Consider the following 12,105-nt stretch of genomic DNA (forward strand, 5'->3'; position numbering starts at 1 on the left):
AATATTTCCTGAGTCTAACATAACATACACGAGCTGAATTTAAACATTTTTGTGACACTCCTTATTAACATTTGTGGCAAATACTTTGTCTATAAATTTGGGTGCCATCTTAGTCTTTTTCCTTGCTGTGAAGAATTGAAATTGAATTCAGCCCTAGCAGTGTTCTGTAGAGGTCATCTCTTGTACCTACGGGGCTTCAACACGCAAAAAGCATGTTTGATAGCACAATTACTTACAGCATTGCAATTATTTAGCAGCCAAAATGGCAAACAGTTAAATGTATAATTGAAATGCTGCTCAGTATGTAACATTTGCTTTAAACATACATTGTATATGTAACTCGAATTTTTAATTGGTCAGCTCGCAAATGTAGAATGACGTTTTAAGTATTGATCACAGTACATGAATTCATTTGTTATATAAAATGCCTTTTTAATGTAAAAGTTGCAACATCAAAGCCAATAAAAACTCTGCTTTGTAATAATGGTTTGATGTTTTTCTTAATTACATTTAATAATTTGAAAATGATAATGTGTATTTGAAATATATGATGTCAATCAGGCCTGGTTTGAATATGAGTAGAATAAGAAGTTTGGAGTATTAGAATGAGAAAAAACATTTCTTCTCTTTTGAATTCTGGAAAAAAAAAATCTTAATTTTTGAGATGTAATTGACTTTTAGCTATTTAACTTTTTAAATACATATGGAAGACATTTTTTGAGTGAAGATTGAGAGCTTGTGCATGAATAGGTTTCAAGTAGATTTCATAGTGCAGGTAGTGGAATGGAGGATAAGGACTTCAAATAGAGCTCAAAATTCAACCAAAACAAGCTAGACATTTGTAATAGGAACGTTAGACATGTTCTTAATAAATATAATGACATGTTCTCCTGTTGATAGCCTCAGATACTTGAGGAGATAATTTGGTCGTTGATTTTGTCCCTTTTCTTTCTCACTGCTTTTAATACAGTGTTTCAGCTCTGTATGGTAAAGTTGCTGAGATGGAATGGTGCTGCAGCAGAACTTAGTTTTTTGATACTTATGAACAAAAATGTGTTGGTAGGGTTTTTAAGTGTGAGTTTATATGCAGCTGTATTGTAGCTGTGAAGGGGCTACTATGCAATAATTTGGGAACTCTAAAAGATGCTGTTTAATTTAAATATGCTCTGAATTTATTATTGCTCAGCCTTTCTCTTGTAAAGGCAATATGAAAGATTTTTAATCTTTGCAGGTAACTAGTTGAACACAATGGCTTTAAGCAAAGTCATAAGAGCTTAGAAGTTACGAAAATTACTACGAATTCAAGACAAGTTAAGGCTAGTATGCAAAATACCAACTTTAATCACCAAGTCTTTTTCTAGCATACAATTTACGAATTGCAATTATCGATCTGCAGCATAAATGTCCTTTCTGTGGGGCCATTCAAGTTCACACAGCATTGCCTGGTTGGTTATAATGCCTAGGGCAAGGCTGTCACTCCACAGATTCACTTGTACTGACATCTGTGCTTCCATGGATGTTGGTGCTAGTGCCATGTTAATCAGCATATGTGGATTGTGGTTATTATATTTGTTAGAATTTAATACAGCTGAACATTGTCTGTAGAATTCAACACCACTCTGAAATCCATGCAGCACAGCTAGAGATCAAATCTCACAGCCAAATGTTCCAGGAAATGCAGTAGCGTATTCGTTTTCCTGTCAGTTAAGGAGTTTGCTCTGTGGATTCTTTCAGCAATATAGCATTTGCAGCCGTAGTTATGTACATTGCTAAATGGTGAATTTGTCAGTATGGTTGAATGCTATTAATTGTTTTGTATCTATTACCAGTGGAAACGAGAGCAAGAATTTGATTTGCAGCTACTTGAGAGGGCCATTCGTGGAGAAGACAAGGATGAAAATGAATGGCTAAAAGTTCAGCCAATAGCAGTAACAGTAACAGAGACAGACCTGGAGCCTCAAGACTATGATTTAGATATCAGCAGAGAGGTAACACTCGTTATGTGCTTCCTTTCTATCTCTTCCATCTCCCAACATATTAACCTTTCTCTAAGTTCTAGGTAGTGAATTCTTGTCTTTTGTTTCAAAAATGAGCCACAAGTTCCAACAAAAAGGAGTCATTTGGGTATTGAAGCATATTTATGGCCTGGCTCCTAGGGTTTCTGTAAGGTTTGTGTTTGTATGGTGTTCTAGTGGAGAGAACAAACTGAAAGGTTGGCTTTACTGTCTGAAACACATCATGCCTTATACAGAAAAAGTTATTAAGTTAGGCAATGTTATGTAAAAATTAGGGGGGTAAAAATAATGAGACGGCAACATGAAGAGTATTTAAGAAACTGCTAGGAAGTAGAAGTTCGTTCCACAGAATGTTACTCTTCATTTGATCTGGCTAAACATATTAGAGAAGAGGGAGCACTGCTTTATCCTGGTCAGAACAGAAAAAGCTTTTTTGGTGGCTTTCCAAGTGATTTTGTGTTCTGGACACGAGGTTTGTTTCCACTCCACTAACTGAGTTAAGTATTTGTTTGAAATGCGATTGAGCCATCTGGTGGAAAGGAAAGAGTAGAACAAGTGGAAAGATAGAAGCATGCATTGTGTAAAATGCCATGATAGATGGAAAGTCGATGAAATTGTTAATGATACTTAGACTAGTAAGCACCTCTACTCTGCTTAAAGCAGCTGCCAGTGTGCCATTTAGGGAGACATTTTTAAGAGGATGAACGTGAGACATTATCTGTTGATCGCTCTGTACAAATGCGTCATTCATTAATCTTTCAATATGTTCTACAGAAAATGTAGTGCTCCTGTAAACTTCAGAAATACAATAAATGCTCTTACTGCATTGCCTTTCCTTGTTGCACTCTATTAAAATCTTTTCCAGAAGGCCTTCAGGGCTTCTTGACTCACTACATCCAAACTAGCACCTCCAGCCTAAGATAGGACACGTTTGTGTGTAGGCATTTTTGTCTACATACATACAGGCATACCTGAGAGTGACTGAAATGGGCCTGAAGATCTGGATTTAAAGCTTCTTTCTCAGGTTACCCATGTTGTCCTTTTCCATTTCATTTACCTGTCCTCTTCACCTGACTACTTCCGTACCTCATAAGGCAAGGTACTCAGTTGTGTCTTTACGGGCACCATTTAAAACTTTGAATTTTGGAAACTCATGGCCTTATGAGTGTTTTACAGAAATCCAGTGGGGATGGGGAGGGATAGTTCTCCTTTTATCACTCTTGTTTATCCATGCATTTGCTGTTTGTGCATTTTGAAAGTAGTCTGTTCTACTAAGCATTCATTTTCTAAGTCCATTTCATGTTCTGAGCATTCATTTTCAATGTCTATTTGTAAACTGAATTTTCATTAGGTGGTTTAGAAGCAAAATTTTTCTGCAAAGAAACTGATCCTGACAACAACTTCTTGCTAGCTTTTGTGCAATCGGTTCGGTTATTAAAATTTTCAGTCTACGTAATTGTGTGTATTCAACATGTTGTAATTGTGTGTATTCAACATGTTGTTAAATGCCCGGTGTAATTGTATTTCTGGGTCAGTTCCCTAGACAACTTTTGAACACCTAAGGTTTCAAAATCTAGAGTCAAGGAATTTCCAGCAATGATTATAAACTGTTGGTTTGGGGATTTTTTTTTTCTTTTCTGCTGCTCACAGAGAAAGATAGTGTGGTTTGAAAAGAGTGGTACCCTGGATTAAAACTTCAGGTGATGTCTCCTTTCAGTTATAGGAAATCCTCACTGGCATAACACAAATATTTTCCAGTGTTCTTTTAAAAAGTCTGTCCATTCACTCTTGTATACGGTTTCTTCTTTCTAGTGCAGCAACTTGAGGTAGTGCCTTACTTTGGGCTCTAAACTGAGCTGAAGAAAAGGTTACCTATTGATTCTAATTTCTTTTGTAATCCCCTTTAATATTTGTTTGATCTATCTTCTAAAGGAAGGAAAAAGACACTGTTAAAAGGGCATCAGCTTATGTCCAAAGGGAATGTTTAGCACTGGCTACGTGTACTGGCTGTGAAGACCTCTGCTGTATTGTTTCTACTGTGTTCTCACATTGAGGAGAATATATCTCAAAGTTTAAGTCCTTGTTATTAAAACTTGATGCTTGCTTTCTTTCCACAGCTTTCAAAACCTGAGAAGGTTGCAATTCCAGAACGCTATGTTGAATTGGAGCCAGAAGAACCTCTTTCTACAGAAGAACTGGCAGCAAGGCAGCGTAAAGCAGAGAAGATAAAGAGTATTCTTACTAAATCGAGGTCAGTTATTTTTCAGATCATATACGTAGTTTGGTGTTAAACATTGGAATCTGACTTTATGTAACAGTCAATTTCCTGTTCAATTTAGTTATCTGAGTGTGGTGGCTTTTTTTTTAATCTAAGTGTGGTGGAAAATGCATACAGTGTAATATACTTAGTACACTTAGAGATCCTGTATAGAACAGGATACAGGAGAGAGAATAATGACAGGTTTTGTATATGTCCATTTTCTTGTTCAGAGCATCCTAAAATAGGAGTGAATCTTTACCAAATGGCTAGTAGATGAGGGTGAGGAGGAAGGAAAGGCACAGAGCAGAATATAAATCAATGTGAGAGCAAGCTTCTGTTGTCTGCAGAGAGGTGGAGTTCTAAAATAACTCTTTTGGATACTTAGAGCTAATGTAGAGTCAGCTGAAATGTTCAGTTTCAATAATTTGGTTACCTCAGATGCCTGCAAATATAGTTTTGTTGTAAGATTGTAGAATTGTCTGCATCTGAGGACCACCAGGTTACATCTCTTCCTCTGAGCTCTAACAAGAAATTTTATTAACAACTTCAAATAAATAGCATTTTTATAGTGCTTTCATGTAAACAACCCATTTACAAAGGACTTTCAGATGTACTTGAGAGATGCAGATATTGTGACTGAATTTGTAATGGCTGCAACATTTGTCTTTGCTGTGGTCATTTACATACAATATCTAACACTACTTCAAAGAACTTCAATGAAATACGGAGTTTGATGTGTGAGATCCGAAACTTGCTGTATGTATTGAAGCTTGTTCTCATCTGCAGAGTGGATTTTTCTTTATCTTTGTAAATGTTAATGTTGTTTTGCACTTTCCTGCTAGTATGCACAATCTACAGCCTGCTATTGCCCAGGACAAGCACAACTCAGTTGATTTAGATTCACAGCTGCAAGAGCAGGAACGCATCATTACCATATCATACGCTTTGGCTTCTGAAGCCTCTCAGAGGAGCAAGGAGGTAGCAGGTAATACTTAGTTATTTACAAAATAACAGCTATTTCTTACTTGCTTCTAAAGTTGTGTGTGGTTGTTGCTGAACTTCTGGCAAAAGAGAGAATTTTAGCCATTCACATTCAAAATAGTGAGAAGTGTGTATAGGTAACAAATTCAGAGAAGCTAAAGGTTTACATTGAGTAGTGTCTGGTATTCAGTGAACAGGGAGAATGGGAGAAAATAGTGTGATCAGAAAGTTCAGAACTTGGAAACTCGCTGTTACTAATAGCACAAAGAACATTTTCTTTGAATGCGAACTATATCTGAAGTGAGCTATATCTGTAATCACTTTTAAAAGTAAAATGGTTGATGATGTATAAAATGAAGGGAAATTATTTATTTTTAACAGAAAGATTCAGTAGCCTGATGATTGAAACTACAGTATAATCATTTGCAGCTTGAGCTATGTAACAACAGGCTGAAAAAGACATTGTAAAATGGGTATTGGTATGTTTCTGTCTGGTGACCAAGATTAGAGATCAGAGCAAGACAACCATGCATGAATTCTGCTTGATGCCTGGAAATCAGTAGACCCTCTGTAATATGTTATTAAAGATGACAATTTCACTCTTGATTGCTTTATAGTTGAAATAAGTTAAAAAAAAAAAAAAAAGTTAACAGATTTGTATGGCATATTAATACATTAATACATACAGCAGCTATTCTAGCAAGTACTTGACCAGCCATTTATAACTTCCACAGTTCACTGTTCCAGCGGAGAGTGGAAATAATGGAAGCTTTAACTATGATGGAGAAAAAATATGCACGTTCCTCAGCTGAAGTTGTCAGTTTAAACATATGGTACTTGCCACAGAAGCTTTCAAGGCTTTTCCCTTAAAGACAGATTATTTCAGTACTCAGATGCGTACCACACATCTGGAGTAACAGACTGTGGATTGAGTGTGGCTGCATACTCAGATGTGGTGTGCAGCGAAATCTAAGGGGAATGTGATTTTTTCAGAGGAAAGGATGCATTTTCAGGTTATCAAACTCGAGATTTTGGAGGGGTTCTGTGAGAAATTAACAGACTTGAAGGAATAATAAGGATTCACTGAGGAGGCTAGTTATTATAAATAAACACAATTGGAAGGTGTTGGGAGCATTTCAGGGAAAACCTCTTGGAACTTCAGGCGTCTCTGCCTAGAAACAGCTTCTCCTCAGGCTGTCTGGTCCCAGTTTGAGTAAGCAGGTCCTCAGTACTGTAACGCTGACTTGCACGCTTTGGTCATGGAGCAGGACTTTGTGTTTGCGAGGTAGGAACCAACACAGCATTTTGCCACCTGAGTTTTGGCTGCTTCTGGGAAAAGATGGCACCAAAACTAAGACCAGCAAGGGTGAGCACAGTCCTTTCTTGAAATTATTCCCATGTCCGTACAGCAAGAGCAGAGAGGCTGCCATAGGAAACAGTCTTCATGTGGACAGATAACATACTTCTTGGTGTGCGTGAGGGTGCAGTAATGGCACGGCACTGAAATCTGTTTGATCTGTTTGTATTTTATAGTTAACGTCATAGTTGTGAGGTAGCTTGTAATAGCTATGTAGCACAATAGCTATGTAAAAGCAATTTTTTGCTTTTACGTTTTAAAGTTTTTATGATAATTATTTCAAAGTGAGATTAACACATATTCTGGGGTATCTACCTAAAATCTGCTTAATTCTTTACTTCTCCCTAAAAAGAGAATTAAAATGTGTCTTCCCTGAAATGTTTAACTGCTGCTTGAAAAATACATTTGCAGTCAGTTGTGAGAAGTTTGTTTTAATATTAGCTTAATACCTTTGTGAAGCATAGCACCCGGCTTATTTTTCTTTCAGACACTTAACAAACAAAACCAAAAAAAGTTAGGTAATAGTAAAGGAATTGATTGTTAAGGAAGTCCTCATGTTTCCATCTGTGCCCAGTTTTCTTTACCACATTTCTACCTCAAAGACTCATTTCTTACACAATGATTGCAAATATTACTTTCTCATTTAAAAGCAAACAAGAATGAAAATGTGGATAATTCTTAAAAAAAAAAAAAAAAAAAAAAAGTGGTTAAAAAAGAAAATTATGTAACATGTTGAGCATCTGATGGCACATTCTGATTTATTTTAATTTTACAGATACCTTCACATTCTTATTTTTGTAGTTTGAATTTAAAATATGTATTGCCAAAGTTGCTTCTTGTTGATGAAGCGGACTGTATCTGAAAATCCAACCCTAAATGTCCAGATCTAGTAAAAAAGATTTGCTTTGAAATAACTAAAGCTTAACTTTTCCTATTTTATTTTTGTAAAGCAGATAACTTGTGTTAGGAAGCTGTGATAATATAAATCACTTTTAATAGAAATTGTGCATTTATCTAACTCCTGTAGTGCAGCATGTTGAAAATCTGCCTTGTAAACAGAAATCATGCCAAGAGTCTGAAAGATTAAAGTCTTTCTTAAAGTACATGTCTCAAGAAGTCAGTTCCCAGTATCTCTCTGTTTTTTTGGAAACAGGTCTACCTCTGGCCTTCCAAAATGAAAAGGCAGAATTTAAGATTGAGTTTCAGTCTCTGTAGTTTCAAGATTGTCTTCTAACCATTGCTCCACTTTATAAACAAGTATACTTACAATGTTGTATTTTTTTTTTTTATTCTGATATTTCAAATGTATTTTTCATGCTCTGTAGTAAGAAAAATGTTTATATGCATCTATATTTGTGTGTGTGTGATTTTCTATATAGCACCTTTATATCTGTTTTTTGGCATGTAACAAATGAAATGTTGAGAGCCTGTACAATTGCAGGAAAATCTTGAAACCAAGTTAGTAAATTTGGGTGCTATTCCAGAACTGTGATGTTAAAAGCAGAATTTGATTAAGATAGTCAGTATCATGTGCCTTAATAGTTAAGGCAACTAATAGAAAAAAATAGCAAGTAGAAATGTCGTTTAAATTGTGTTCCATGTAACTAAAATAATGTAACACCTCATTGCTGTTGCTAATCGGGTTTCCTATCCTCGTGGTAGAAAATTGAGGTGGCTCTGTTTTGATACGGATGTTTGATTGTGCAGCCTAATTGGTGTATGTGATCCCTTCTAGCTCAGCAGTTGACCTTTCCACCTAAAGTACCCTCACCTTCTGTACCACAGCCACCTCACTCCCCCTTAAGCAATGGATTTCACTACACATTTGTTTAAACACCTTAAAAGTAAGAACTAACTGCTCTTGGCATGTCTGATTTGCCATTGTATCTTTGCTGTGGCTTGCTGAATTTTAACAAGTTTTACTAAAATCGGATCCAAATGAACGCATGCATCCTTTTTCAGAAACCTTTCATTCCTGTGTAACAAATATTGCTACTAATAAGCTAACGTGTGGGCTAATCAAGTCTTCAAATGACTGCTGGAGCTTTACAGATAAGAAACTTCCATAATCTTACCGTGGTGAAGGAAGGAGACATCTCTGCTCTTGGTAGCATGGGGCCAGATTTTCAGCCGCAGTTTGCCCTCCCATGGCTGGCGTTGGCTACAGCTGGCCCGTGTAGGGCTGTTTGCCTGCACGTGGCATGTATGTTTGCTTCACGAGAGAATCCAACGTGCAAACAAAGTTGTGTAAGCAGGGGGGTTCATTTTTGGGGCTGATGTCCAAAAAGCACATGGACTCAAATCCGAGTCTTAATTGAGGTGAGCTGAAAATTTGGCCCTACGTAACTAATTCTGCAATAGTGTTGGACTGTTTTGTGCCTTGGGTGTGTTTTTCACTGAATTGTGCTAACAGAAGAATTAATTTTTGTCTCTGATTAGGTAATTTTGACGTTTCAAGTATTCAGTTAATTTTGTTGCCCTTATAAAGAAGCGGGGATCATCTCTTCCCAGTAGTATTTACGGTGTTTTCCCTATTTCAAATAGGGAAATGTAAATATTATGATACTTGCCTGCTAGAAGTGCCCTAGTTGTAGCACTCACCGTGTGTCCCTGGTTCCCTTTGAAATTATGTTCATCCTTCCGATTTCCTTTGGCCAAATTTTATTGCCTGATGCTGGACAAAGTCATCAAAACACAGGTGAAGCAGATTGATTGAGTGAACACCTCAAGTGGTGTTTATCTTCAGTGAATCTGAAAACAAAGGTATTTAAAGTAAGAGTCAAATACCTGTAAAAAAAAATATAAAAATGTAAATAAAAGAGCCCCTTTGGGCCTTTCATGAATGTTTCCAGAGACCTGTCTTCAGAAAGGCCTGGGATAAAAGCTACACACAGAGCAAGAGAGAACGTGCGCAGGCATTTGGAGCACATATCCCGAGCTTGGCAGAAATAGCTGGTTTTGTCCTGGTGCAGTTTATCTTTCTGAGAACTAAATCCTCAGAAAGAGAACTAAATTCTACCTTTGCTATATCTGAGTAACATTTGACAACTAGTGAATATGCTATTTGGTTATCACTATTTGTGACATGGCATCTTTGCACATGGATAGGGTACCCGTGTTTGGCCTCACGAACCCAAAAACACAGTGTGGTGCCAGGATATTGTTTGATGTGAGCAGGGGTTGGGCAGGGTGACTTTCCAACCTCTTCAGCCTCAACCATTCTGTGACTGCAGGCAGACTTAACGCATGTTGTATGTCTGTATAAGCATACATACATACACGTGGATGTGGAAAATTGCTAGGCAAGTAACTGCAATAACCAGCAATATGCAGGGGACCCAAGAGCTTGAGCTTGCGCTCGGCGATGCCGTGTGATAGCTGTTTGCTTAATGTGTCTCTATTAATTGTTCATTCTGTCAAACTGCAGGAGGCTTTGACACAAAAGTACATTTCCTGAAAGCGCTTGCTGCTCGGCGTCGGTTTGCTCGCTTTCATGTCTAACCGTGTTTCGTTTTACTTCACGCCAGCCAAAGCAGTAAGCGAGCACTGACGTAAGACTCAAAGCAAATCCCACCTACTGACACCGCAGAGAAGAAAGAGGAGGTTCGTTACCTGCTTTCTGTGGAGATGCTCATCGGCTGATCATGCCTTCTGTTGGAAATACGTTCAGAGAATAATGGGGGGATTTTCTATGAAAATGAAGAGAATTGCAAAGCATTTTATTCTGAATTCAGCTTAGTTCAGACTTTTTTTATATGAATAAATGGCACTTTTAATAAACTCTGTAAAATACTGACAATGTATTTTTAGAACAGAATGTATTTTAGAAATTGTTTAAATCAAGGGCTGCATTCATTTTAAGAGGAACTACTTAGGTAGTTGTTACAGGATGCTGTTACTTCCCCCTCAGGCTCAGATGCACAATGTAAAGTTTCATGAAAAAGATGAAAATTGAACAATCTTAGATGCACATCCATAGGGTATGGGTACAGCTAACTCAAGTGAGAGGTTTAATGAAAGGGTGTTTCGGATCGAATATTTTTGTAGAGTTAATCACCCACCCTTTTGCCCATGAAATGATATTTTGCAAGGAACTTTTAGTTTGATTTTCTAAATATTAATAAATATTAATAACCACTGTATAGATGAAATTTTCCGTGAAAGCCATAATGATAACCAGTTTTATCTCCTGTCTGCTTTCTTGATTGCGTATGATTAACTTGGTGGTATCGATATACAGTCTGGTAGGTTGCTCTTGACAGTAGTAACAAACAGCTAACAAATTATATATATTTTTTGAAAGTTGAGATGTGGAAGAAGAAAACTTTAAATTACAAAATGTGAAGCAATAAAAAATAGGGCATGCCATTTCACTAGAAAATATATTTTTTCTTTTGATTTATTTTTTTTTCAGTAAACAGTATAGTACGATGTATTGACTACTATTTATCCTGGAAACGGTAAAACTAACGTAACGTGGCACCTGCTAATTTTGTACGTAAGTTCTTCTGGTGCTTTACTTTGCCAAACTTTGAAATTCAGTGTTTTACGTACTTACAGGGCAAAGGGTGAGGTGGTTATATACGGAGAAAATACGATTAAATGAATGGCTGCAACTGCTTTACTTGAAGAAAACAAAACAGAACTGAGTGCAAGATCTGCAAAAATTGCCCAATACTGCGTAATGGTTAGTTGAGTTCAGCTCTAGATGAGAAATGGCTGAGAAATACTTCTGCAGTATTTTGTGAAACCACTAACTTGTTTATTTGCTATATCCAAGTGATAGATATAGTCCCCTGGAAACTGACTGACCTTCAAGTTTCAGATTTTGACAGAAATCATATTATATTAACACTGTACTCTGAAATACTCTTAAAAATATGTATTTAGCTAATGTAATCTATTTTACCTCAATACTGCCAGTATCAACTTCAAAGCCTTTTGCCAAAATAATGATTTATTTTTGCCTTTATAAAAAGTTTTGAAAGCATAAATGACTATTTTGCAAGAAAACATTAATTTAAATAAAATGTAACAGTTTGGAAAATGGTATATGTACAGATTAAAATATTAACATAACTGCCTCCTTTCGCCTCTGTTTTATCTGCTCTCTTACCAGCATCCTTCCAGTTGGAAATCCAGAGTTGCTCGTGTTGCTGCCACGTTTTGCTCTTCTTTGGTTCAAATCCCATTGAAGCTCCCAGATTTTGCACTTGTATTGTTAGGATGTGAGTCAAGTTCCCCCCTACATAAAAGCTTCATTTTTTTAAGAAATGTTTCTTACCATCTGATTAAATCTGTTTATTCTTGAATAGAAAGATAGTTCAGGGTAGTGACGTAAATACAACTACTACGATGCTGTCCTGTCTGTTTTGCAGATGTGTGTTTGTCTGACACTTCCTTGGTCCTTTAGTGAAATGAAGTACTAGAAGTAACTCCCACGTAATCACTCACTCATCACCTAAACGTGGAGGTGAAGGTGGCATTGGCCA

At 36.8% G+C, this 12,105-nt stretch overlaps 1 protein-coding gene across 15 annotated transcripts in view; it reads left to right on the plus strand.

The window, feature by feature from the left end:
* The window catches only part of PLEKHA7 (pleckstrin homology domain containing A7), a 132,514-nt gene extending 120,822 nt beyond the window's left edge, over positions 1–11,692 (plus strand). For 14 of the 15 annotated variants that reach the window (XM_068685176.1, XM_068685188.1, XM_068685178.1 and 11 more), the window contains 5 exons: positions 1,830–1,988; positions 4,133–4,266; positions 5,118–5,260; positions 8,349–8,457; positions 10,141–11,692. In XM_068685176.1, the coding sequence (XP_068541277.1) occupies positions 1,830–1,988; positions 4,133–4,266; positions 5,118–5,260; positions 8,349–8,446 (534 nt within the window). In that variant the 3' untranslated portion in view covers positions 8,447–8,457; positions 10,141–11,692. The remainder of the gene's footprint in view (positions 1–1,829; positions 1,989–4,132; positions 4,267–5,117; positions 5,261–8,348; positions 8,458–10,140) is intronic. The other variant, XM_068685177.1, reaches the window with a different exon arrangement.
* Positions 11,693–12,105: the final 413 nt, after the last annotated feature.

The sequence above is a fragment of the Anas acuta genome, chromosome 5 (assembly GCF_963932015.1).
Source record: "Anas acuta chromosome 5, bAnaAcu1.1, whole genome shotgun sequence".
Classification (NCBI taxonomy): domain Eukaryota; kingdom Metazoa; phylum Chordata; class Aves; order Anseriformes; family Anatidae; genus Anas; species Anas acuta.